General features: G+C 53.4%; 8 protein-coding genes across 8 annotated transcripts; 4 read left to right on the top strand and 4 right to left on the bottom strand.

Annotated features, from left to right (window-relative positions):
* The first annotated feature begins 72 nt into the window (after positions 1–72).
* BU25DRAFT_415078 (uncharacterized protein) lies at positions 73–1,789 on the top strand. Its single transcript, XM_033707457.1, has one exon. It carries the CDS (start codon positions 321–323, stop codon positions 1,413–1,415), a length of 1,095 nt encoding a protein of 364 aa, XP_033556772.1. The 5' UTR covers positions 73–320; the 3' UTR covers positions 1,416–1,789.
* A 781-nt stretch (positions 1,790–2,570) lies between these two features.
* Positions 2,571–5,908, top strand: BU25DRAFT_443059 (RabGAP/TBC). The gene is made up of 4 exons (XM_033709340.1): positions 2,571–2,782; positions 2,862–3,195; positions 3,248–5,412; positions 5,460–5,908. Exons 1-4 carry the CDS (start codon positions 2,723–2,725, stop codon positions 5,520–5,522), a joined length of 2,622 nt encoding a protein of 873 aa, XP_033556773.1. The 5' UTR covers positions 2,571–2,722; the 3' UTR covers positions 5,523–5,908.
* Positions 5,909–6,268: 360 nt separating this feature from the next.
* BU25DRAFT_352024 (uncharacterized protein) lies at positions 6,269–8,170 on the top strand (the record flags this gene model as incomplete). Its single annotated transcript, XM_033703381.1, has 4 exons — positions 6,269–6,311; positions 6,362–7,630; positions 7,680–7,837; positions 7,886–8,170. 4 exons carry the CDS (start codon positions 6,269–6,271, stop codon positions 8,168–8,170), a joined length of 1,755 nt encoding a protein of 584 aa, XP_033556774.1.
* Positions 8,171–10,201: 2,031 nt separating this feature from the next.
* BU25DRAFT_377364 (aldolase) lies at positions 10,202–11,853 on the bottom strand. Its single transcript, XM_033704144.1, has 2 exons — positions 11,531–11,853; positions 10,202–11,479 (listed from the first exon to the last, which is right to left on the bottom strand). The coding sequence occupies exons 1-2, from the start codon at positions 11,783–11,785 to the stop codon at positions 10,550–10,552; spliced, it is 1,185 nt and encodes a 394-aa protein (XP_033556775.1). The 5' UTR covers positions 11,786–11,853; the 3' UTR covers positions 10,202–10,549.
* Positions 11,854–14,203: 2,350 nt separating this feature from the next.
* On the bottom strand, positions 14,204–15,368 carry BU25DRAFT_480274 (uncharacterized protein). Its single transcript, XM_033711050.1, has one exon. It carries the CDS (start codon positions 14,975–14,977, stop codon positions 14,588–14,590), a length of 390 nt encoding a protein of 129 aa, XP_033556776.1. The 5' UTR covers positions 14,978–15,368; the 3' UTR covers positions 14,204–14,587.
* A 1,221-nt stretch (positions 15,369–16,589) lies between these two features.
* Positions 16,590–18,110, top strand: BU25DRAFT_415083 (uncharacterized protein). Its single transcript, XM_033707458.1, has one exon. It carries the CDS (start codon positions 16,600–16,602, stop codon positions 17,923–17,925), a length of 1,326 nt encoding a protein of 441 aa, XP_033556777.1. The 5' UTR covers positions 16,590–16,599; the 3' UTR covers positions 17,926–18,110.
* Positions 18,111–20,445: 2,335 nt separating this feature from the next.
* Positions 20,446–20,973, bottom strand: BU25DRAFT_425535 (uncharacterized protein; the record flags this gene model as incomplete). Its single annotated transcript, XM_033708353.1, has 1 exon — positions 20,446–20,973. The coding sequence occupies one exon, from the start codon at positions 20,971–20,973 to the stop codon at positions 20,446–20,448; it is 528 nt and encodes a 175-aa protein (XP_033556778.1).
* Positions 20,974–23,204: 2,231 nt separating this feature from the next.
* BU25DRAFT_415084 (UV-endonuclease UvdE) lies at positions 23,205–25,861 on the bottom strand. Its single transcript, XM_033707459.1, has 2 exons — positions 24,946–25,861; positions 23,205–24,892 (listed from the first exon to the last, which is right to left on the bottom strand). The coding sequence occupies exons 1-2, from the start codon at positions 25,624–25,626 to the stop codon at positions 23,264–23,266; spliced, it is 2,310 nt and encodes a 769-aa protein (XP_033556779.1). The 5' UTR covers positions 25,627–25,861; the 3' UTR covers positions 23,205–23,263.
* Between the last annotated feature and the right edge of the window lie 181 nt (positions 25,862–26,042).

The following is a 26,042-nucleotide window of genomic DNA, read 5'->3' on the forward strand; positions in this document are numbered from 1 at the left end:
GCCCTGCGACTTGATTTTCGAGAAGACTGCCCCGCCCCGCGTTGCAGCGCTCGCAGCACCCCCCAGCCAATGGCTCTGCTAGCCAAACTGCTAGATCTCGTCCCAACTGCCCAGGACGCAGCAGGACGTCACAGCCGCCAACCAACTTCCGAACGACTGCCGCGTCTGTCGCATATCCTTCACCGTACATCGCTGCGCGCACTACAATGTTTCGTTGAGCAATATTTGTCGGCGCATATAAACGCGCATCTAAACGCGCATATAAACGCGCATAATCCCCATTTTTGGACCAAGAAGATCGACCAAGTTACAGCCGCGCCATGGACTCACCACCGATGCATTCCGCACGACCATGGACGCCGCCCGAGTCCGAAGCGCATGGGAGCCCGGAGTCCGCCTACTTCTCAGACCCCTTCAGACGAGCGTCGAGCTGCGCATCCGATATGGACCACCGCTGGCCGCTTTCACAACCTCGCCCAGGCACCCCTGGCAGAAAGAGCAAACGCTGCGACACACCAAATGAGCCGCTCAGTGTGTCCAGGCCGAAGCCTCACTATACAGTCACCGAACCTGCGCCATACACACCCACGAAGACCTGCAGCCTACTCGAAAATCATGCGCCGGGCGCGCTGCGCTACCCGTACACACCCGAGAGCTCGCGCATACTACGCGCAAGCACAGTTGGCTCGCTATCGCCTATACCTTGGGACACCGACTCGCATTACTCTGTGTCGCCAGTGCAAAATGCGCTTTCATCTTGCATCGCGCATTTTGAGCACCTCACCGCGACGCGGGAGCTTACCGAGGACCAGATGGAGTACATCGTTGGACAATTTGAGAACATGACTTCGTACCTCGCTGCGCCAGATGTGCAGACAAAGGAAGGTACCGAGGATCTGTTCTCTGGTGGAGACCTACCGCGCCCTGCCAGTCCTCAACCCAACGCCAAGGTTACAGAGGATGACGGTAGCTACATGGCTGAAGTCGGGAAGTACATCGAGGGCGTTCAGATCTACACTGCGGACCTGAAGAGGCGCTTCGATGAAGCCAAAGCGTTGAACGAGATCCAGCTCGCCATCATCGACGATCTGCGGAGAGACATGCACGCAGTGCAGCAGAACATGCAGGATTCACTCCACTCAAGTCCTCGGGAGCAGCGGAGAGCGAGCAGTCCAGGCAGAAAAGACGTGGACAGTAGCTGGGAGTCAATGGAGACTGCGGTCGATGACGCTGAGGACGAAGACAACTCGAAAGTCGCTACACCCAAACCAACAGTGGTCGACTCCGTTACACAGACCGATGGCTGCAGGAGACTCATCGTTGCTCGCAAGCCCAAACAACCTGTACAACGTAGTTTCTGGACTGCTCTCTACGAGGCTCTTGACGGCTTCAGCGACCATCTGCACGAACGCTGATCATTTACCTTCCCTTCTGTCACAAGTTTCCTTTGTTGTTTATCTCCATCGTTTTTCCTTTTTCCGCTTCTAGCTCATCTTCACTAGGGAAACGGCCTCACCACGGCATAGGAGGGCGTTCACTTACAGGATACCACAGCTTCACAGATTTTTGGATACGAAGCTACGAGCTGCATAGCGATGGCGCATAGTGTGTTCTCCTACCATTGGCTTCGCTCGCTTGAGCGAGCGTTAGGATACCTCTGAGTATACCAGAGACATTTTGTTCAGAGATGATCGATTTTCTTGTCGAGTATAATCTTTGCTGTTATTTCCCCGAGTCTGCCTCTTTTATTATTCCTGATTCTTGACTTATAGTGTTTGTAATTTGTCAATACCACTTCTCGATGATGATCATTCACACATATCACCGTTCAACAGACCCTGGTGATGCTGTGAGCATACGATAGTGAGACAAATACGAATCTGCCGTAAAATCTATGCAAGTGACAATCCAGCATCAAACTGCATTTGAGTGAAATAGCGTATGACCATCACAGTGCATTCTTATCACTGCCTTTTGAGATGTCTACACATCATGGGTGACGACGACACCTGGCCAGTCTGATGAAGCAATCTCAAATCCGCAGGGTAAGTGCTTGTATTGACGACGCTCATCCTCCCTTGCGCCCTGGCCGGCTTGGTGCAGAACACAGTGCAATGCAGCACTCTTCAAGACGATGAACATAGGCAGAGTGAGATGTGAAGCCAGAAATACCTGAGGCAACGAACACGAGCGGTGTTGTCGCGTGTATCAGAATCGCGGTGTATGTTTGCGTATGGCCGTGACTGCCTTTAGTTAGCTTGTTTCATGTTGACCGCAAAACATTGAGATGTTGAGCAGTTCGTTACCCCACGACCTTGAGGACAGTTCGTGACCTGCAGTTGGTGAGTTAAGCTCGTGCGCCACCACAAACCTTGAAAAACAAGGCCGGCCAGTGCCTTCAGCTCCTGTTCAGCTTAACGGCGATTTCTAAGTGTTGATTGATGAGCGCCGGATATATTTAGGCAGGTGTGGCTCCTGCAGCTCCTTGCGCTAGTGAGGCTGCGGCCAGGGAACGTACCCACCCAGTATAGTCAATTCAGCTTCTCCCGACCATTCACTTCGACAACACAGCCAAACGTCTGTGACGAACACTGCAAGGGTTTTGCACCGACTTTTTACTACACCTTAATCGCTATTTTGTAAAACATTTCGACCTTTCGACCTGCTGCATCGACTGCGGCTTCCTTGAACTTGATATCTGGCTACGAGCGACCCCAGCAACATGGAGGAGGACAAGAGACTCGAAAGGCCCACAAGCACACATAGCTCTGACAAGGAAGGAGTGAGTAGGCATCTGTTATACGCCAAGCGAGCAAGCCAACTTTCAAAGGACCGAAGCTAACGTGTGAGCGCCGTTGCAGGACAGCTTCGAAGATGCATCTGAGATTACCCCTCGCCCCGTATCACACTCAGAGCGCTCGCAATCACGATCACGGTCGCTCATAAGCAAGCGCGAATCTACCGACACCACAGTGCAAGAACCCAAAGCCGGATCCCCTGCGTCTGAAGTGCTAGAAGTGCCAGAAGTGCCGGAAGTGCCTACCCAGGCCAATAACGAAGCAGCGCAGACCAAGGGCGAAGTCGAGGCCACCGAGACATCCACCGAAGACGCACCACCACCCGCCAAGTCGCCCTTGCTCACGGCACACAGGATATCAGTGACATCAGACATGGACGATGTGTCGCTGGAAGAAGGCACGTGTACCTGTTGTCTTGTGGACAGCTGAACTTCGCTGACGTGCTACAGAAGGCACGAAAGACCCTGGTCTACTACCGAAACTGCCACCACGAGACTCAAGAGACTCGACCGCCTCAGCAAGCGGGCTGCAAGGCCTGTCTGGCCAAATGTCTCCTGTCAAATTCCCTCCACCACCGCCTCCCCCTGTCATTCACGAAAAGCCCGCCCCGCCAGCCCCGGTAACAAGAAAGCTTACAAGTCCTTTTGCATGGCTTTCACGGAACAGTTCGAGCAAGAAGCCCGGGTCGCCACCTCTGCCTCTTGCGGATCGCCGTAACACGAATGCATCAATCCAATCTCTGGGTAGCAATCCAGAGCTCACCTTGAGCAGAATCGACGACGAAGATGATCAGAAGGGCAACAACCGATCAAGTCAGGGAAGCCTGCGTGATCGCTTCAAGGCTTTGAGGATGAGGGAGGAGGCTGGAATTACCATGAACGATGAGACAACTGGCGAACCAGGTCTTGGGATAACAAGTCCAGGAAGTGTGGTTGAGAAAGAGGCTGTGACAAGTCCTGGACCAGGAGGCATCGCTCGACAGCCGACCATCAACCCCGCGCTTGCTCCAGGCACCGCAGCTGGCTTCGCAACTGGTCCATCAGCGGAAGAGGCAGAGCCAGTGGATTGGGACCTATGGCAGTCCGTAGTGAACGAGGGTCCCACTGTCATTGCACAAACCAGTCCGGAGGAGCTGAACCGCGCTGTTGCCAACGGCATCCCCCAGATCATCCGCGGCGTCATTTGGCAGGTCCTGGCGCAAAGCAAGAACGAAGCGTTGGAGCAACAATACAGGGAACTTGTGGCTCGAGGGACGGACAAGGAACATATGTCAGTTCAGAGTCATGCGCACACGAACGGGAATGGCAAAGAGAGGGACTCCGTTGCATCATCTGCATCGTCAATCCACTCGGACTATTCAACTCCAGCTACAACCACTGGAAGCACAAATGCGCCTCTGGGATCACCATCAGTCTTGTCAGAAACCTCCGAGGATCCCATCAAGTACCAAGCCAGACTGGCCGCTGAGAAGAAAGACAAGACTGCGGCAATCGTCAAACTTGAGAAGACGATCAAGCGTGACCTCGGCGCACGGACAAGCTATTCGAAGTATCTCATGGCGGCTGGCTTGCAAGACGGACTCTTCGGTATCTGCAAGGCGTACGCCCTTTACGACGAAGCCGTGGGCTACGCTCAGGGCATGAACTTCATTGCTATGCCGCTACTCTTCAACATGCCAGAAGAGGAGGCTTTCAGTCTGTTTGTGACTCTGATGAACAAGTACGGCTTGCGCGACCTGTTCGTTGCAGACATGGCAGGACTGCACCTGCATTTGTACCAATTCGAGCGCTTGCTGGAAGATTTCGAGCCCGCCCTGTACTGTCATCTGCGCCGCCGAGAGGTCAAGCCTCAGCTCTACGCCACCCAGTGGTTCCTCACTCTGTTCGCCTACCGATTCCCCTTGCAGCTCGTTGTCCGCATCTACGACTTGATCCTCTCCGATGGTCTTGAGGCAGCTATCTTGAAGTTTGGTCTTGTTCTGATGCAGAAGAACGCTGAGACGTTGCTCGGTATGAAGGACATGTCAACATTGACAAATTTCCTGAAGGAGAAGCTATTCGACGTTTACATCGACAAGGCTCCTTCGGCCAATTCCATCCTCGAGAATGGTTTCTTCGGCTCAACAAGCGGAGTCGACAAAGAAATTTACCGCGCAGATCAGCTCGTTAAGGACGCAGTGGCGGTCCAGATCACACCAGAGATGCTGAAGGAATACACAGCGGAGTGGAAAGAGCAGCAGCGGATAGAAAAAGAGCGCGAGACCGAACTGCAAGGCCTGAAGGAGAAGACTGCCACACTGGAGACCAAGGTCAGGTCACTTGAGAACCGCGCCGAGCAGTCCGACAGGGAACATGTCGAAATGGCATCTGAGCTCATCAAGACCAAGGTCGAGAACGAGCAGCTCGCTGAAGAGAATGAGACTCTGAAGACGAAGGTCGAGGAACTCCAGAAGATTGTAGACACACAGCCTGAGGAAGTCGAGAAGAGGCTGCAGAACGAGATGGAAACCGTCATGCAGAAGAACATCGTAGTTCACAACGAGAACCGAGCCCTGGAAGAGCAGATGGCCGAAATGGAGCAGGAGCTGGTGGATACCAAGATGAAGTGGGCGACAGTAAGTTTGCGCAGGGGCTTGTTGCAGGCACGACTAACGTTCTTCAGATCAACGAAGAACACGAGAGTCTTAAGCAGAAGTGGAACAATATATCCCAGATGATGAGGTAACCTCAGCTTCTGGGTTTTGTCTTGTCATTGCAGGCGTTTGGGTTGACTTGCATATAGCACATCGGCGCCATCAGATCTACCTGCGACCTATCTCATCGCGTCGAACGCGCACTAATTCGATTCTCCGAGTTCATATTCGCCGCAGTCGCCGAGATTCCTTAGAGCTGGCGTCTTTCTTTCCAGTACACATGCTTCGGCAGCTCACAATTACGAATAGCTCGCATCTCAATGTATACCCACGGATCGATCACACAACTTGTTTTGGCATTTTCTGTTTCAGCTTTCGCTCGCTTCCTGGATAGTGTTCATGTATACGGCGGACTGAAAGTGCAGAGGTCCGACATTTGGATACAAAGTCATCCTTACGACTCGTTAGGAGTCTCTACCGCAACAGTCATAGTCTTAGCATATCAATGCAAGAGCAGGCATCAAGTCTCGGCTGACTTCTTGAATTGCAACGCCCAAGAGGTCTTGTTCGCAGCTTCCAAGTGAATATGCTCGCTCTTGCCTTCAACCTGCTCGGTGAAGGTGGGCGCACGTGCCAACAGCGCTAGTCAGACTCAGCGCCCCAGCCCTCGACTCTTCCTCTTTTTCCGCCCGCGTCGACCAAGACCGCAACACGACACCTCTCCACCACTGCGCAGCCAAGCCCACCGCAGTGCCATCACCCCTCCCCTATTACTTTCGAAGTATTCGCGACCAATTCTTCATCTGAAATCCGGTTTCCTGATCTCACGCCAATACCCATGGCTGCACCTCCGGATCTGAACGCCATCTTGGCAGCTCTTGGTAAGCAGACTTCAACTCATTCTGCGTGCGCATACTAATCCTTCAAATAGCTGCCGGGCGAGGCCCATCCATTACTCCGTCGCAGACCCCGCAACAGCACCCTCCTCCACACCAGCCCCCGCCTCCAGGCCTACCTGCAGGCTTCCCTGGCGCAATGCCCGCCGCGACGCCGCCTCAGATCCCTGGCTTCAACTTTCCGCAACCCACCAGCTCCGGCAGCCTCGACCTTAGCGCGATCAAGCCCGTCAGCTCTGGTTCAGTCAGCATTCAGGACGCGCTCGCGAAAGCGCGTGGCTTTGCGGCACAGAAGGGTCTTGCCTTTGATGCGCGTCCAGGTATGGACAGCCAGTGGTCTGGTATGGGCGGATCACCGCAGACTTACGCAATGTCAGCTCATCAAGAAGATCCGCGACTCAGCGGACGCCCTTACCGACGTTCGCGATCTCGCTCAAGGTCACCGCAGCGCCGAGACAACCCCCGTGATAGCTACAACCCGTACCGAGACGAGCGCCGTGATGAGCGTCGTGGCGGACTCGGCAGCTATGGCCGCGATCGCTCTCGTTCTCCCTCTAGGCGCAACACTTTCTCCCCACCCCGCCAGCAGTATGGCGGACATGATCGTGCCACTCCCCCCAATGACAACTCTGAGGTAATTCTCATTGATTCTTCGCTCGTTGGTCTGGTCATAGGACGTCAAGGTGAGAGCCTTCGTCGCATTGAACAAGAATCAGGCACTAGGATCCAGTTCATCAACGGCCCTGAGGCCGGACCGCAGCGCCAGTGTCGCATCACAGGGCCTCCCGGTGCCCGTATCAGTGCGAAGCGCGAGATCAACCGCATCATTGAAGAGAATGGCGGCAACCCTGCTCGTGAGACCGGTCGCAACGCGCGCGCTCCCCAGAAAGCGATGAGCCAACAGCCTGCTCTTCGTGAAGGTGAACAGTCATCTCAGATCATGGTCCCTGACCGTACTGTTGGTCTTATCATCGGCCGTGGCGGCGAGACCATCCGTGACCTGCAAGAGCGCAGTGGATGCCATGTCAACATTGTCGGTGAAAACAAGAGCGTGAACGGCCTTCGCCCTGTGAACCTCATTGGAAGCCCCGCTGCTGCTGCCCATGCAAAGGAGTTGATCATGGAGATTGTCGACAGTGACACCAAGCAGATGGATGGCTCTAACCAGAACCAACCGCAGCAGAACCAGCAGCAGAACCAAAGGCGTGACTTTGACCCGTATGGTGGAGGCGATGGTGGCGGTAACAAGATCAACGACAGCATCATGGTTCCTTCAGACGCCGTTGGCATGATCATCGGCAAAAGTAAGATTCACGCAATGCTACATTCATGACACATGCTAACGTACAGCAGAAGGTGAGACCATCAAGCAAATGCAGTCCGAGACTGGCTGCAAGATCAACGTCACCCAAGCCTCAGGTGCCGACATCGAGCGTGAAATCGGTCTTGTCGGTTCTCGTCAAGCCATCGACGATGCCAAACAAGCTATCTGGGACAAGGTCGATCAAGTGGTGAGCCGAACTCATCTGTTGTGCAAAACATGTACTGACCATGCGCAGAAGGAGAAGAACAACAACAACAGCAACAACAACACCAACAGGCGACGTGACCACGGCGGTCAGGATAACAACTACTCACAGCAGCAGCAGCAGCCCCAACAGTCCTTCGGCCAAGCCGCTCCTCAAGGACAGCCACCCGCGCCTGCAGCAGGTGCCCCAGCTGGCGGTGCAGCTGACCCATACGCCATTTACGGCGGCTACCAGAACTACCTGGCGATGTGGTATGCATCGTTCGCTCAACAGCAACAGCAAGGAGGTGCACCACCGGGTCCCCCTGGTGCTTAGGCTGCATCCCGTCCGTGATCATGCACATGATGCTGAGACTGCCGCTTGACGCTGCCGCTTGACGCTGCCGCTTGATGCTTGCTTGCTTGCATGACCGCCGCTTGGACTATGCTACATGTGGCATGATTATACCCGACTTTCTGGATTTCTTGTCGACCTTTCTTGATATGCGGACCACGATACCGCTTTAATCGCCGATGACTTGCACTGCGATGCGATGCGATGCTTACACGATGACTACGCCGACTTCGATCTCGTGCATGGATTGTTTGACCTCGCTGCTCTCGATCGGATCTTCACAACACTTTCGTCACTTAGTTCGCGTACTCTGCTGAACCTCGCTTGAGCTATGTCTGCAATCTGGATGAGCAATGCACCCCAGAGTCTGCGATGCCTTGACGATGCTGCGACCGCCTTAAGCAGTCGCCTGCTACCGCAAGGATGAAGATTATGCGATCCTATCTGTCTGGGCCTAGGTTGTGTCAACATCCTCTCCGTGCGAGCTTTCATCTACTACATTCTGCGACCATTTCTCGAAACACATCACCAAAAGCATCTGCTGTGTTTGTGTGTCTACTGCGTCAGTACTTCAACTGGAGCCTTTACGGGCTGATCTGTGGAGAGGAAGTGGACGGTACCTGTCAACACTTGGTTAGCTGAAGGTGTCTCACTTGAAAAATAGCCTCAAAGACGAAAACTTGTAATGCTGAACTTTTGATGAATGTAAAAATACGTTTTCAATACCATTTAATACACATCCTTGACCCTACTGCTCCCTTCACAAGAACGTGGCTACGGGCTAAACGTCAGCTTATGAGTAATTCACGTTCAGTAATCGGCACCCCGAAGAACACAGCACTAATCATACGTTGTTCGATACTTCTTCGATACGGCTATGTGGATCTATCTGACGGCGGATGACGCCTTAATATGTAGAAAGCTTAGCAGCATAGATACGCCTATACGATTATCACCCGCTTCGTACAGTAGTCCACCCATCTTCGCAGCTTTGATACCAGCTTAGATCAGTACACATAAATGTCGGTTAGAGACTATACTCGCTCACAAGCTGGCACAGTTCCTCTAGCCAGAAATCCGCTCGATCTCCATTTTCGCTAGAAAGCTTAGCTCATCGCTTGGAGCCTTAGGACAGTTGACTTTGATCCACCCATCACCACGCGGTCCACCACTGGGTAAGGTAATTCTTTCTCCTGACCATATCTGGACTTGCATATCGTGCGATGCTATAATCAGCGTTAGCTACAAGCACTTCCCTCCGGGTGACTTTGATTGACGTACCAAGGGGAGGATCGACATCAAGGTTCATGCTTGGTTTCCGAGATGACAGGCTATCTAACGCAACGCCGAACAAATGGAGTGTAGGGAGCGCGATCGGAAGGGGTGGATGGCGTTCTTCAATGACAAGTTCCTCAAGTGGGCGACCTTTGGCAAGAATAGTAGACCACAGAATCTTGTAAGACCATCGTCCAGCGAACGTTGGTCTCTCCCAACTTCTTGGTGTTGACGCCTCGCGACACCCTGGAGGGCTGTATCTTGAATGCTACCAGATTGCGAAAATTGCCAATGCTTGACTCATCAGCGTCGCGCAAGTACTGTTCACGATGACCTCGACGATGCTGGTGTCGACCTCATAGTGGTTGATCTTTTCGCAGCCCTCAAATTTCTCCTGTGCCACTGCTTGGTCCCCGCATCGATCGGGTCGGATTCTTCGCGATTGCTGTGTTCCGTGATTATAGACGTAGTGAAGCATGTAATCATCCGAACGTGTGTGCCGAGACAGCCAGCAGAGATGCGCCGAAACTTGTCGAGCACAGCTCTGTCCAAGTCCAGACGGACATTCTCGAAGTACCTCAAGCCAAAGGAGTACACGATCTTCTTGTTGATCTGAGGATATGTTGCGCGTAGGTGCATCATGGTCCTCTTTTCAGCTGTGAGCTCTTCACAATCTTGAGGAGCAGCTCAGCCAGCAGGTCTGGTAAAGAAGGTGCCATCCTGGCGACCTCGTATAACGGACGTTGGTGAGCTTGAATTGCTTTCAAACAGACGCAGACATACGAGACACAGTGCAGTGTGCAGCCCCAGTGTGTGGTGATGAAGTAAAAGCAGGTTTGAGGTGAAGGAGGTGCGGACAAGCTGTGACGCACACCAACACTATTCACTCTCACCACTGCTACCCGGACTGCGACCCACGAGGCGAGAGGAAGCGCACCTGAGAGGTAACTATTGATGGTTCGCTGGTTCAGCACACATTTGCAGAACGTAAGCAAGTGCAGGTGAGGAGTGAGGTTAGACAGGTGTTGTGAAGCATTCGAAGCTCTTTTTGAGCTTTCAGCAGGCTATTTCCACCATCTACTATGCTCACTTCCGCATCTGAGCTAACGTAGCTTTCCCAGCACTGCTCTCGTTCGACCTCCCAAGCTCTGCCGAGATCCACTCGCCAATCTCTGACAGCTCTTCCATGTTCACACCAGTTTTCATGCCCAGGCTATGGAACAAGTGCACCAGATCTTCAGTAGCAACATTGCCAGTCGCACCAGGGCTGTACGGGCACCCTCCCAGACCACCTACTGCAGCATCGAAGGTGCGGATGCCGTGCTCGAGAGCTACCACCGAGTTCACCAGAGCCATGCCGTATGTGTCGTGGAAGTGCAACGCCAGGTCGTGCTTGTCGATGCCAGCAGCGTTCAGAGTCTTGAGAAGTTCAGCGGTCTTCGGCGCGGTGCCCATGCCAGTTGTGTCTGCCACGGAGATCTCGTCTGCGCCCATCTCTAGCAGGTTGACAGCCAACTCTGCCACTTTGTGCGGGTCCACATCTGGTCCTTCGTATGGGCACCCGAGCGCCACTGAGATGTATGCTCGCACCTTCAAGTCCATCTCCTTCGCCTTCGACATGATGGGCTCGAACCGTTTCAATGACTCTGCTATCGAGCAATTTGTGTTTTTCTGCGTGAACGACTCGGTCGCCGCAGTGAAGATCGAGATCTCGTGTACTGGACCTCCAGCTGAGCACGATGCTCGCTCCTTACCCATGGCTTCGGCGCCGGAGGTTGCGGAGGGCATGGCGTTGGGATCTTCAGACGAGATGTTCAGCGCTGGGCCATCGTCCGGCCCTGGTGAGGGTGGAGGTGTTGGGTATGCGTCTTGCGCTGTGGACGACTGGGCATTCCACATCTTGAGGAAGCTGTCGAAGCCCTTCACGTTCGGGAGGAGCCATTGGTATGTTATCGGTACAGAAGACTGAGGCGTGCTACGCAGGACATGTTCGAGGATTTCCGACGAGTTTGCCATCTAGAGTACATCAGCATCAGGCCACAGCATATCAACGAGCCCTCGACCTACCTGAGGTGTCCATTTCGGCGACACAAACGACCCTGCCTCGATGGTCCTCAGACCAGTACGTGCAAGCCTCTCAACCAGCTCTATCTTCGTGGCTACAGGTATCGCCTTCTTCTCATTTTGCAATCCATCTCTTGGTCCAACTTCTACAATACGGACAGCATCACGGCTAGAGGCTGCCGAGGCAAAGGTCCTTCGATGACACGGATAACGGGCAGCGAGACGCGCGGAACGCAAGCAAATAAACTTCGAAGACATTCCCTGGGGTAATCACGGCGCGAACAGGGCAATTGAGGCTTGGATGCAGGCGAAGTATGGGGTAATAGCGTGGTGGTGAGAGCTGGCATGGAGCTATCGACCCTGGATGTGGGGAAGGGCACCTTGAGCCGAGGGAGCTTGGACGCGTTCGCCAGGAACCAGCTCTTGGACCTTCCTTGAACCTTCAACAGCCGACAGCATCAATACCGAACTCCACAAACTGTTACACAATGGAATCTGGCTGATTGGAAGAACCAGATGGATTCAACAGTGCTCCCTTTCCCCAGATTTCGGCAGTGTCGTGCGAAGGCATGTACACGCAGTTGCAGGCTAAGCATTCGGTACCGTGTACCAATGTCATGGACGAAAGACAGCGCTTGGCATCTGCGATCTCAGAGCACTCACGAAAGCAATTAAGTACTGCTAGCAAGTCGAAGCGCAAAGAACAAACACTTCAGTTTCCTAACAACTGCCGTCGATTGAAGCTTAAATTTACATAAGCCACAAAGTCAGAACTTAGCCCAGAGGAGGCTGGCGCAAACTTTGCTAATAGAAGGCATTTGCATGTATCTGCCTGAGGAATCACCCAATGGAACCTTCGTATTTCGACATCCATTAGCTTCCGTCATATGCGGCAGCACAGACTTCAACTGACATCGTCAGGAACATGATGTCGCTGGGCATGTTGACCGCTCTTTCGCTGAAAGAACCAAGTGCAACTCGTCGCGCGATTGCCCTCGTGTCTAACCACCAGATACGCTCAACTCTGGTCTAGTAACGACGCTAACTCTAATTCCTAGTAGAGCATTTGTGGGGTGCAAAAATAATTTTAGCTCCCATGTCGCCGGAGAACCCGCTTGTTATAACCTGGCAATTCGCACTTTCAATTTCAATTCCAGTTGCGAGATCCTCAACCAATGGTCTCGACCACGGAACGCATTCTACATGGAGTCGTGCCTCGGTCAAGAATGGCATGTTATGAGCATCATGCCAGATAATTGGCAGGATGAGAACGAGGCTCCGCGCAGCGACATTCGAATTGCTCCTGAGTAATACCGGGAAAATTGCTTCAGTCAGACTCGGGGCCCGTCCGCGGCGCGTTTTGGCCTGCTCGCTAAGACATATCTGCGCCTGTCTCCACACAGCATGAATCTAGTAATTTGTCCAGAGCTTTCCATCATCGTTGAAACAGCATCTGATCATCGAGGGTCTTCCAATCTAACTGAACGTCCGGGGTCTTCGTCCAGACCACGAAAAGGGATATCGGCAACGGCGAACGCTCCACATCGTTGCATACCATGTCGTCGGCATCCCAGGTTCTTGAGCGGCTGCTGACATGATCCCGTGAGGCTCACATCGAGTCAAGCTCTGCAAAGTACAGCTATGGGCTGTGCTCGGAATCCATGGGCGATTCCTTCCCGGCAAGGCAAGCACGCAAGGCACATCAGGTCTAAATTTGCAAAATGCTTCGAGAAGACCACCGAGGGCTCCGCCGCCCGACTGCAGCAGGGCACTCGTTTCCCCAGACTTTGAACTCTACCCCCGCGCAAACCTGAGTGCGCCAGTGCCGTTGGGTGAGACTTGTCTCCAGGTATACACGGCTAGCAGCAGGACGCCTGGGGAAGATACCTTGTCTAGTAGACATGATGTGCCTCCTGACGGGACGTGTTGGAGTGTTTGTTACCTCAGAAAAACTGCTGAGTGGGTGGAGCTGCACTGGAGCATACACGAGCGCCAAAGTAGTACCTCTGGCCGATGCGTGTCTCTTGGCTTCACCAACACGTGCGCGCCCACCAATGCGGAAAACCAGCGGTTCAATCATCGGTCAGAAGACCGAGCCGTCGAAAGAAACTTCTGAGATGGCGCATCTAAACACGCCGTTGTGATGGAAATTGGTGTTGGGTTAGGGCAGCCAGGCGTCAGCGATGCATGAAATCAGCTATTCACCAACAGGAGATGGGCGCCAACCAGATATCCGCAAACAAAGCAGTAGCGGCGGAGTGATACTCAGGCATTGGCTGCTCGATCAGAGATCGCCGAGCGGAGCACTTGTCGTGGTAGTCGCAAACCGTTTAAGGGACTTGAAACAATTCAGGAGTAGGAGCACTGCGACGACAACAGTGAGCGCCAGCAGCGGTGATGATGCTCCTACGCAGCCACTGCTAGCGCCAGATGCGTGAGTGGGGGCGCGGTCTGCTTGCACAAGTTGCTATGGTCATATCTTGTTCACATCAGGCCCGCATGGCTGTTATCGAGTCAGCAAAAACCCATGAGAACGGTTCGCCAAGAGGTTTTGCGGAGCAGAGAACAGCGCACGCAGGGCCGGGCGACTGACATCGTTGGCAGACCGACTAGTATCCCAGGCCTTGCGTGCAGCGTCTGCATTATTCCTGCTTCTTCCCGCGGTCACCCTCGATGTCATCGCAATATCCTCATCTGGATCTTCGCTGCATCGCTCAACGTCTGTTCGCGCGTGCTGCCGCTCGCGTGCATCCTCACGCAGATTGCGTCACGCTCGCGACCACCGCGAGTCCTGCTGCAGAGATCCTCTCCTCGCAAGAATCAGCGGCCGTGCTTTCTTGCGGGGTGATGACGGTGAAGAGCAGCCGCCTCTTTAATTTTGACTTGCCCTCCCGGAAGGTTTTCAGCTTGGCAGATGCTTTACAGCGGGCGGCTTTCGCTGCGCACTCCAAGTGGTGAGCGCTAGGCGCTGCTATCTTCTATACAGCTTCGGTGCAGCTTCGAAACAGTGTCTCGGTCGGCTCCGTCGACCACCTGCTTGCTGGTCATTCGTTGGTAGGCTCACGCTGCCCATGGCGGACCTGACGCTATCAGCGGTGGCTTTGCAGAAGCTCGCCAGCCGAGCAAGCCCTTGAGCGCTTCCTTACCAGCGTACTTGACACAAGCTCTCTGAATGGCTAAAGGCGTTGGTTGCTCCGAGGCTAGTAGCCGGTAGCAGATCGAACCCATCACGAGTATTGATTGGTGGACGCTCCGTGGCGTCCAGCCTTCTCCGTCCTGCAGGCGAACCACTGTCGCCATCCACATTCCAAGCTTCTGACCGGGGTGCGACACCCTTTCCACGATGTAACCCGACCAACAACCCACTCGGGACTGCAATTCGCCGTTCGTGTGTGGGGTGCGGTAGGGGGTTGCCACAGACCAAAGCCTCGTAGCGGCTGCTTCGAACATGCGGGCACCTGGCCGACTTGCTGCAGGCTTCAACCTTCACGCACATCTCAAGATGACCTCCCTCCGCTCATAATATCCTAGCGTCCAGTCTGCCGCGGTATTTTGCATCCTACTTCTTGGCACACCGACAACCCCTGCTAACTAGAGCCCTGACCTTATCATACTGGGGGACCAAGCTCCTTACCCTTACCCGTCGAGAGCCAAATAATACTTACCCACCCTGATGCGCCTCTCTATGCTTCATTGAGAATTGCCCCTCATCCATTTGTCTATCTTTCTTACACACACCTTACACCCTACCTCGCCTACAGATGCAACATTGTTAGCACTTGTGTCAACCAACATCCTTTATACTACCCAACATGGCTGTCGCTTCGCCTACCACCACCCAGCCCATTGAGGTCAAGAAGGTCGATGACAGCAATAATGCAGCTGCCGCACCCAAGAAGAGGAGGAGAAGAGCACCGGCTACTGGAGCTACCGAAGACTGCTTCTCATGCAAAAAGCGTTCAGTGAAGTGCGATCGAAGGCGACCATACTGCGGACAGTGCGTCGAGATTGGCAAGGAATGCACTGGATATCGTACGACTCTAACATGGGGAGTGGGGGTTGCCAGCCGGGGAAAGCTTCGAGGCATGTCACTGCCTATCGCCAAATCACCCTCTGCGACCACTACCACACGGAAAGAGTCGACAGCATCTACCTCCGCTACCAATGGCTCCAACAGTGCCAGCCATCATTCGTCCAGCTTCAACAGCCGAGCCAGCGTTGACTTTGGTATCCACTCGCCTACAAGTCCCATGAGCCCTGGCAGCATATATTCGGCCCCGCAAGAATACCAGTACTTCGGCCCTACTAGCCCAATCCCCATCCCCTCGCCATCTACCCAACTTGGATTTCCTATGCAATCGCCTGGGGAGCATTTCGATATGATGCACCCACTTGCTGCGAAGATGAGGAGACCGTCACAGCTCAGCAGAGGCCCCCTTCGGAGGTTACACACCTCAATACATCTGCCTTTCGATGAAGGCGGCCTGTCAGCCTCGACTGCCTCACTCGGCACATATAGTGATAGCGACTTCCCATCACCTGGAGAGTACCCGCACACCCCTGGAGACGAGTTTCCCTTTGCGGATCCCTCCATCCCGCGGTATTCGCCTATCCACTCCTACGACCAGACACAGATTGGGTCAATGGACGGCTTCTTTCACCAGGCTCCACGATCGTTACCCATGGCTGATGACATGAGCTCCAGCGTCAGCTCAGACCAAAGCTTACAGGACTACGTCGAGGTGAGCTCGGCACAGCAGAGCACGGGTCCTGTAGTGTTTCACGATGTTTTTGCGGAAGGGGATGTAAGCTCGAGTTATACTGCGTTGCCTCAGCCAGCTTTCTCCTTTCTTCCTTCGGAGGGTACGTCAATGTCTTCTTACGGTTCCGGTCCCCTATCTCTCGACGTACTCTCGCTCACCACGTCTATTCCTCAGACTCTTGCCATCGCTTCGCCCCTTTCCCCTCGGATGCTATACCTCATGGACTACTACGACAAATTTATATGCCCGGTACTGGTGGCTTTTGATGGCCCTTCGAATCCATACCGGATGCACATCATACACCTAGCCATGCAGAACGAAGAACTCCAGAACGCCATCGCTGCGTTAGCGACGAACAACATGCGCATGCGCGGAGGCCTAGAGGGCCGTCGATTAAGTGCCCCTGGTGACTACCGTCTCATCCCGCAGCACGCATACTCGCAAATGACTACCCAAGAACTACGAGAAATGCATGGCGAGCCAACGAGCGAGGAGAAGCACTATAAGGCCCAGTCTATCGTAACACTGAACAGGAAGCTAGTGGACATCAACGGTTCGCAGGACGACTCCGTACTAGCCACTCTTCTCATTCTCTGTCTCTTCCACGTCTGCGACTCAGGCTTTACGAAATTCAAGACTCAGCTAGCGGGTGTTCAGAAGCTGCTAGCTATGCGAGACAGAACCGTACAGTCAGAGTTTGTTGGCTGGATCGAGCTGTTCTTCACCTGGTTTGATGTCATGACAGCTGCTGTCAACGACCGTGAGATCGAAGTTCGCGGCGACTCTCTAGACATGATGAACCTCACTGCCAACCTTGGCGCGCTGGAACACCACTCCGGCTGCGAAGGACGACTATTCAAGCTTATTGCTCGACTCGGAAGACTCAACCTACTGAGCCAGAACCGACCTGTACGCGACAACGACGACACGCCTCAACCATCTCCACGACCTAAGAAGACTAATGATTTCTATTCTTTCAACTTTGACCACATCGACGGCAACGGCTGGGGCACACCCATCATCGAGTTCCAGGATCCGTTTGCTTCAGCACGCGAAGACCCCCGCTCTCCATTCTGGATTGAGTGGAACGACGTACGCATCCGCCTCCAAGAGTGGGAGTTCGGTGCACCTGGTGAGAATGCTGCCGACTCTTGCGAAGCAACATCATCAATGCTTGCTATGTCTCCCAACGAAGCAGCACTCCTCCACATCAGCGAGAGCTTCCGCTACGCAGCGCTGCTCTACACAGAACGCCTTGCTCACCCCACACTGCCAGCCGGCGCACTCAACTTCCAGAACCTCGTAGCACAAGGCCTCTTCCACATCTCACAGATCGGCGTCACAAGCTGCGTCAATAAATTCCTACTCTGGCCCCTCTTCATTGTCGGCACTGAGTGCGTCGACCCTGAGCACCGCGCCGTCGTGCGACAGCGCTGCGTTGAGATCCAACGTGAGAGCGGCTTCTTCAACAACCTTAGTGGTCTCGAGGTGCTTGAGCGCGTATGGCAGGATGATGACGAGTGGGTCGATGGCGACATGCAGGGCCCACGACAGGGTCCCTTTGGTACATTGCAACAGGCGTTCCGGTGGAGAAAAGCGATGGATCGCGCTGACGGGGAGTACATTGTCATATGATTTTCTGGTGGGTGCAGCGGGATCTTGCATCTATTGGGGGCATCCATGCAGGCCGGGGCTTGCATTGGTTCGGCCAAAAGTGGTGATGCATTGAAGCGATAACGTTGATTGTTTGTATATATCGCGAGATGTTATGGGCATCGATACCCTGGAGATGCTGATGCAGCATGATCTGCGATTGGTTTACGAAATGCATGAAGGCGTCACTATTCTACTCTACCAATACTGTTCTTCTACATCTTCCCCTGCGATCTCACACCTCTCATCACTAACACCGCTTGACTGTCTACAAAAGCGATTTCGAAGGACGTCTTAGTCCCTTAGGCCCGGATTCATAGCACAGGCCCACCCACCGGTGAACTGGCGGTTCCACAACAGCGACCTCGTGCACCATCACCGCACATCTTGAGCCTCCTCGCTCATGTCCTTGACTCGCCAACCCACAGCCTCACCTAATCTGCGGCGTCCTTCACCTCAGCCAATGAGCATGCACACATTGCACGCACGACTCAACGCCTGCTGATCTCCTGCAACTGCAGCTCAGCCACCTACTCACACACAACGGCCTTGCGACAAGCTCCTAGACGATGTTCCACCGCGTTGCGTGCTTTGCCAAGCAACGGTGTCTGCTGCGCGTGGTAGGCCCGGCGAGGACGGGAATAAGATGTGTAAGCGGCAGTGTTCGGCCACGCCGTGATGAGCGTTCGCAGGACGCGTGCTCATCTCGCCTCTCAGAGTCTACAAACATAGAAACCACGAGATCTGTAGCTGTGAAGAGTTTGCGTTATCGTGGCTTTGCGTTTCTTGAGCATGACGCGTTTGCGCAAGAACGTGTGGTTTGGTACCTTGGTGAAGGGGTTCTAGGGCCCGGCGCCCTCCGGCTTACCGTCTGAGGGATCGTCGCAGATCTCTGCCAGGTACTGTGGATCTGGTGTAGGACTTCAGGTTCCTGCAGTGTCTGCTTCTTGGTTACACATGTGATGCTGCGCGTACCTCTGGGCGAGCAAGTAGCCGGCTTGTACTTGCTGCCGGGACTTCAAGTGTTACCGTGCCGGTGTATGCCTTGGCGTACAGTATCCGCAATTGCAGTGACGGCCTCCAGGTAATCTCTGAAGGAAGGAGACTGCGGCACGGGAACGGAACGATAGCTTACCCCACGCTGTCGATGCGAAAAGCCACTGTTTCGTCAAGACCAAAGGAGATCTCAGGGAAAGCCTATGTTTTCCGCCTCTATATTCGCATGAAATGCACCAGAGAGTCAATCTCCGTGGTTGCATGCTCCGCGGAGTGAGGTAAATGGACAGCATTCGGCAAGAACCTGCAATTCCAAGCGCCCGGTGGATCAGAATAGTCCGCCGGAGGGTGGTATTCATATCCAGACTAGGGACCCAATGACAGACACGAACGACTTCCGTGCTTAGTCCACATCCAAGTTGACTACACAAAGGCTATTCGAGATCGGCATGCCCATGTGCTCAGCAGTCGTCCGAAGAGTCCCAAGCACGCGCCAGGAGAGATTTTCCAGGAGATGCACGCGAATCTTTTGCAACGGCAGTGTATCAATAGCACTTCTCTCCTTGTCTTTATGTCGCCAATTTTGCCCGATGTGGTAGTCACAGTGAACGTAGATCTTGCGCATGTGATATGTGGGGAACGATCTCTGTACGCAAACAGCAGAAAGCACGAAGGCGCTGGCTTATGTCAAAATCGCAAACATGGAGGAGCGCCCGTGATTCAAGGGGCAGCGGAGTGGCTGTAGGGCCGCTGCTCGTCATTTCCGCTTTGGAAGAGAGTTGGCGTTCGTAGCTCTTTGTGTCGTCTTTGTGTGCTGAGGTGCATCGCCAGGGAAGGCAAATGAGTTTCGGCTGAGGTTGCTGTTTCAGGGAGAGTTGTGGCGAGGTGCCGCTGTGGCCGGCTCGGCCTGCCTTTAAGTGATTGGCTGGTTTCGCAGTTGGTGGCGTAGGAGATAACGTGCAATCGCGAACTGCACAGCGAGCACTCTCGCGTTCGAGCTTCACGCCTGCGTGCATGTGAGATTGTTAGGGTACATATTCACATTTTCATGTAAGGACTTTCTGTAGAACGCGGCCTCTCTATTGTCTATGGATTCTGTATCGTTCGCACCTTTATCTTGATTGTAATCACAGCTCGCCCTCTATAATGTATGCACACCTATCTCTTAACGCGCTCTCCATCTTATATCCCTACACCCGGCTTGCTCAGCTGTGAAATCAGTGGCAAGATCACGAAAGCTTTTCCACCCAGCCATCGCATGCACATATTCTTGTTGCTTACATAGCAGCCCCAACAAGTAAACTTGTCTGAGTCCCATTCCTTAGGCCAACGAGGTGTTGGGAGACCGCGACAATGCTGCTGGACACAGCATTGGAGCTTAAGATTGTCCAGATCGAGTTGGTCCAGCTGAAGAGCAGCTTTGTCGATGACTGTCTGACCAAGATATTCAAAAGACACAGGATCCGAGTTGTTGGCGTCAAGAACATAGAAATCGTACCGAGTCAGTTATCTGACAGGAGGGATGGGATCATCAAGAAGTGGTGAGTTCAGGAGGCTCCCTGTGACAGTACTGTACTCCGAATCTGAGAATTCTTCTGGTCTAGTTGGGCCTGACGTATCTGCGTTGATAGAATTCAACGTCGACTTCATGTTAGATGTATCATGAGCCTGCTCATTCTCTTCGGCTAGTTCTGTAATGAGCGTTGTGTCGTTACAGCCCAACTCAACAGCGTCGTCATCTAGTACCTCGTCACCGATATCCCATCTGTCTAGATTGTGTACTTGTGAGTCATTAATCGTGCCGAGACTCTCCGCTTGATCCACTACGTCTTTGAGATATGAAAAATGTGAGCGGTACTTGTCGGTCTTGACCAGAGACTGTCTAAGTTGCTGCTGAAGGTAGTTGTTGTTCTCACGCGAGTAGGTTACCAGATCTTCAAGCATGTCGTTCATCTTCTTCTTCCTCTGTAGAAGAAGTTCAAGACTTGAAGGCTGTTTGGTAGAAGGGCGCTGTTTTATTGGTGGTGTTGCCATGTTCTTGCTTTGCTCAATATGAGAAACGATGTCGCCTTTAACACATAGAAATGAAGCGAGTATATGATACACTGGACTAAAGTCCTGGGACAAACACAAGGCAAACAAGGCACTGTGTATCTTTTGGATGACGTCTGTCTTACATCTGGGAACTGTCAGAGACTTTCGGAAGGTTTAGTCTGGTTGATCTCTGACCGAGACAACAAAGAACACGAGCAATTTGTTTTGGCACAACACACTTGATGAACGGCTCTTCAATGAAAGATCAGTCCTCTTTCATAAGCACTGGAACATCATTCAAAGTCTTAGTTGACAATTTACAAATCAGTGATGGACCAACATTACGATCTTCATCCTGCTTAATATTCACCACGACCCTCAGACCACCTCCTGCGATAACTTCCCGTTCGGCTTGCGTCAATGCCCGCAATCCTCCACGAACTGTTCTGCTCGCTGTGCGTATCTCCCTTTCCACAATGACTTCATACCGAGTCATCTCTCCATCCTTGCGGTAAAATCATGATTCGGGTCCCTCTACACTGACCATAATGTACAAGGCCATCGATTTGTTCCTCAACCTGCGCTTCACGCGTCCCGCCGCTCTCCATTCCATGATCCCATCCACTCCTAGCCTCACCGGCCTCCCAAAGAAGCAAACCTCACGACCGCCTCTCTGACCTCACCACATCCCACTATTACTGCCTTACTGCGCCTTGCCCCGCTCACCTCCACTCCCACCCATGCCGTAGTAGTAGGCTATGTATTCGAGGCCTGACCAACACCCCTGCTCCCTCGACTTGCGCCTCTTGGCTTGCGCCTCGCTTCTCGAACCCGTCCACGCATCTAGCCCTAGCGTGCAGATAATCTAGTGCCCGCGCCTCCATATCAGCAACCGCATGTGATGCATTCCATCGTGATAATGTGTGCTGTCTTGCTTTCTCGAATGGACGTGGAAGGTTCGATGCAACTGGCACATGCAACGAGAAGGCAGGAACAGGCTTGAACGCCGGAGCTAGTTTTCCTGCGTGTGGTTTTTGTGGCTGATTCGAAAGTCAGCCTGCTGGAGTGCTCTTCCCGCTCTTGCAGCTCGCTTGCAAGGCGCATGCAGAAGCGCCAGACTGGGTGGTGATCGAGATGCTAGTTCAGAATCGCTGTGAAGAAAATCGAGTATGGTCGTGCTGATTGCGTGCTTGGTTGCCTTATTGGTGGATATCTTACAACGCTCTAAGAGAACGTTGAGGTAGATCGCAGCCTCGTATTGAGCGGGTACGTCTCTACACAGCTCGTACTGCTGTGGAGTACAACGGAACTTGCAGTACGAGGATGGATACATCCGTCCCTGGACCCCTCGTTTCAGCAAACGGACGGGCATGCCACTGTTTTGAGAGAGAAATCCGAAGGGACTTGAATGCCTAGAAATGATATGACTGTCCAAGACGTGTGGTGCCGGACACCCTATCACCAATCTCTTCCTACCAGACTGCACTAACCATGACGAGCAAGCTTCCAGAGCGCCCAAACAGTAGCTAGAACACGCACTCAATCTATCTCTCCGCACGTTGGCGGTGACAGGTTGTAAAGGTGTGCAGCAAGTACTGCACTGTGACAGGTACATCTTGACGCATCAATAGCTTATTCGAACGTGTTGCATGTTTCAATAGTCTGTTCCATGCGGTCTCCTTCATTGGTGAGCGCTCGTGGGATATGCAATGGAAGGTCTTAAAGAAGGCTGCGGAATGCCTCGGCTGTCGTCGGAGACTGGGGTCGCGAGGCGAGCCGTGCTTCGATAACGTTCTCGAAGAGCAGGGCTGCAATCCTCAAGTACGAAGGCGTTATCTAAACCCCATATTGCGAGGTGGCTTTGGCTCGTGATCGTGAATGTGCTTCTGATCAGGTGCCTGTCTATATTGCTCTGCTTCTTGTTGAGGAGGCATCCAGTGCGCTGATTGTTCGAGTATTGGAATGCGTTTCCTGTGGTTTGGAGCCCGGAGCTATCTGGATCAGGAAGGTAGATAACGTGTGAGATGTGTCTAGCTGTGAGAGGATTAGAAGCCGAGAGCTGCGGAGGAGGCTGGGAAACCCTGGCTAACAACGGTACGGGAGTGTAAGCGAAGGGAGCCAGGGTGTGGGTAGGAAAATAAGAAACATTTGTGTCTATGTCAGTGACATTCCATACCAGATCACAATGTTCGACGGCTTGTGATAAAGTGATAATGATGCATATGAAGGCCCTAGTTTCAATTACCGGTTCCAAACTCCTGCGAATGTCGGTTGTTGCACTTGTGTGCCGCTACATGCTCATCTCGTCGGCCTCTTCCTCCTTGTAGCTCACCTTGGTCGCAGCAGCTCTGCCTGACTTCTTCCGTATAGGCGCAGATCGCGCAGCTCGCTTCTGCACGGCAGGAACCTCGTCCTCGTCGCCCAAATCGCTGAGCGGTGGTGAGCTAAGGCTATCTTCGTCATCGGATGGGGAGGGTGTAGGAACGGCCTTCGGTGCCTTCTTCTTTGTTGAGCTAGCAGCCCGTTTGGGCGCTGACTTCTTAGCTGGAGTTTTGACTTCGTCAAGGGCTGCGGCTTCACTAGTGACGGAGGCATTGTCGGTGGCTGCAGTCTTCTGCTTCTTCTTGGCGGGAGTAGCGGTACCCTCCTCTTTCTTCTTGATCACCCGCTTCGGTGGTCGAAGCCAATCCTCCATTGTGGGCGGCCAATACACTCGTCCCTCAGGCCCGCCCATGCCCACCTCCTCGTCAGGAATGATGGGAGGAGGAACGTCCTCTTCTTCCACCTCCTCAAGCTTCATGTCAATGTCCTCAAGATCGTCAGTCTTTTTCTTGCCCTTCTTGGGCTTCTTCTTCGGCTTTGGCTTCCAGGGCTTGTTCTCGTCTGGTCGCTGATGCGGCACGATGTCGTTGATGCGCTCGAAACCTGGTAGCTTGAACGTCCGCATGAGCTCGAAGACAGCTTGTTCCTTATCTTTGGCTTCGATCATCAAGTCCATCGTATCTGGACATGGAGGGAAAGTCATCACACGCGGTGAGTGCTTCCTACGATCCCTCCCAGTTATGGCACCTGGACACGGCTCAGAATAGTGCATCTTTGGAGTAATGTTCTTCTTTGACCAAGTTTCAAGAATTGCAGGAAACATGTCCATCACATCTTTCGTGCCTTCTCGAAGCTTGGTATTATCGAAGAGGATGTTGTGATGATGAAAGTCAAGCACAAAAGGTATGTTAAGCTCCTGGCACATAGGCAACAGTTCGTGAGCGTTCCAAACGACATCATCATTCTCAAGAACGAGGCGCTTTTTGACCTCGTCCGAGAGCCTTGCGTAGTTCTCACGAAACCTGTCAAGGGCTGCCGGCTTGTCGCCAAAAGCACCTCCCAAATGCATGATCATGACAGCGTCGCGATCTTGTTGTGGCGGCAGCTTCAGCAGAGACAACATCTCGGCGTGATACTCAAGATCGCGAATGGCGTTGTCGATGACAGACTTCCGTGGCGATCCCAACTGCGTAAACTGGCCAGGATGTGTTGTGACTCTATGGCCCAGCTCACCAATGACATTTCCAGCTTCGGCCAGAGCTTCTGCAGCAAAAGGCTCAAGCTTGTAACCGTACTCTTCGTGACTTGCAAACGGGAACATCTCGCTGCTCAATCGCATGAACTTGATGCCATATCTGTCATTCCATCGAATCATCTTGATGATGTCTCTGACATTGGCCAGGCCCAGCTCCTCAACATACTTCTGTCCCCGTGCATGATCAGCCGGTTGATCCCTATCGGGGCGGTTCTTGATGGCATGCTCGGGCTGACAAGGGTCCCTCAGAGGGTGCCGATGTTCGATGATACTCGCGATCCGGCACGTCCTGGAGCTGAACACGGGAGGATTGGCGTTTCGAAGGTAGGTGTTAAGACAAGCCTGACGTGCATGTTAGTCTGGTTAGGTTGCGTGGGGTCATGCAGGGGCCGTACATATCCTAAACGCCCCTTCCACGGAAGAGGAAGGTATTCAGAGTTTACAGGAGGCGGCCGTGCTAGGGCTTCTTTGAGCTCCACTTCGTCGCCCTCCTCGCCGTCTACCCCTTCGGCTTCAAGATCGCCAGTAACACCCGCATCCTCTGCAGGGGCAGTGACACTCCTTGTAACGCCATTTGTAGGCGCGATATTGCTGTCTCCACCTTCTGTCTTCACATGCGCGGCGCCAGCCTTCTTCCTCTTGGCTCTGCCGGCTGCTGGCGCTGCAGAAGTGGCTCCAGTTTCGTCAATGCTCTCGGTACCCGTCGATGGAACTGCCTTGACCTCCGTGGCTGCATTCTGCGAGCTCAAGGGCTTAGCTGAGGCCGCATTGACGCCGTTTACTGCATCGCCGGCGTCAATGTCGTGCTGATGCAGGTGGGCTTCTCCTTCGGCGCACTCATGCCCATCAGGCGAAGCCCGCAGAGCATTGGGCGCATCAAGGACCTCAGGATTAGTGTCTGGATTTGTGACTGCAGCCCCCCCACGGGAAGATTGTCGGCGTGGTGGCTTCTTCTCCTTTCCTGCAGCATTCGATGGCAGGGGCACTTCAGAGCGGCGAATCTTTGAACGGTCGAGGGGCGCTTCAGTGGCCGCAGGCAACGCAGCTACTGCGGATGCCTTGCGTTTTGGAGGCATGACGGAAAGATAGGGAAGTGCGCGAAAGCTCTGCGAGACAAGTGCCGCTCGCTGTGCCGTTCGATATGCAACGAAAGGACCAAACTTATGTACAGAACGTATCATGAAAAGAGGAGCTCAAGGTTTGCGGGTGAAAAGAGGAGATGCACGCTCAAAGTAAAGGGGGTATAGAGTTGTACAATTACTTCTGCAAGCCATGTTGAACGAGAAACGCGTCAAGCTCTGAGCGCATCGCGACGGACGGTGATGTCATGTCAATTGGTGTTTGTGTTCAAATATGGAATAGATCGACGGACACGATCGATCTGGCGATAAGCGAGACACCCTGGCAACAACCATTCGCCTCAACACCACGACCGTATCGTGACGAGTCTATGTCTATCTCGAAGAGACCACTGCTTGTTCACACATGAGGA

Source organism: Macroventuria anomochaeta (genome assembly GCF_010093625.1).
Source record: "Macroventuria anomochaeta strain CBS 525.71 unplaced genomic scaffold BU25scaffold_43, whole genome shotgun sequence".
NCBI classification, from domain to species: domain Eukaryota; kingdom Fungi; phylum Ascomycota; class Dothideomycetes; order Pleosporales; family Didymellaceae; genus Macroventuria; species Macroventuria anomochaeta.

Bases quoted from the DNA above. Each gene is read 5' to 3' on its own strand.
- BU25DRAFT_415078 (XM_033707457.1), top strand. From the start codon at position 321: ATGGACTCACCACCGATGCATTCCGCACGACCATGGACGCCGCCCGAG.
- BU25DRAFT_443059 (XM_033709340.1), top strand. From the start codon at position 2,723: ATGGAGGAGGACAAGAGACTCGAAAGGCCCACAAGCACACATAGCTCT. The intron at 3,196-3,247 runs GCACGTGTACCT...GACGTGCTACAG, and splicing joins CGATGTGTCGCTGGAAGAAG to AAGGCACGAAAGACCCTGGT. The intron at 5,413-5,459 runs GTAAGTTTGCGC...AACGTTCTTCAG, and splicing joins CCAAGATGAAGTGGGCGACA to ATCAACGAAGAACACGAGAG.
- BU25DRAFT_377364 (XM_033704144.1), bottom strand. From the start codon at position 11,785: ATGTCTTCGAAGTTTATTTGCTTGCGTTCCGCGCGTCTCGCTGCCCGT. The intron at 11,480-11,530 runs GTAGGTCGAGGG...GATGTACTCTAG, and splicing joins CGCCGAAATGGACACCTCAG to ATGGCAAACTCGTCGGAAAT.
- BU25DRAFT_480274 (XM_033711050.1), bottom strand. From the start codon at position 14,977: ATGTTCGAAGCAGCCGCTACGAGGCTTTGGTCTGTGGCAACCCCCTAC.
- BU25DRAFT_415083 (XM_033707458.1), top strand. From the start codon at position 16,600: ATGCAGAACGAAGAACTCCAGAACGCCATCGCTGCGTTAGCGACGAAC.
- BU25DRAFT_415084 (XM_033707459.1), bottom strand. From the start codon at position 25,626: ATGCCTCCAAAACGCAAGGCATCCGCAGTAGCTGCGTTGCCTGCGGCC. The intron at 24,893-24,945 runs GTACGGCCCCTG...CATGCACGTCAG, and splicing joins GGAAGGGGCGTTTAGGATAT to GCTTGTCTTAACACCTACCT.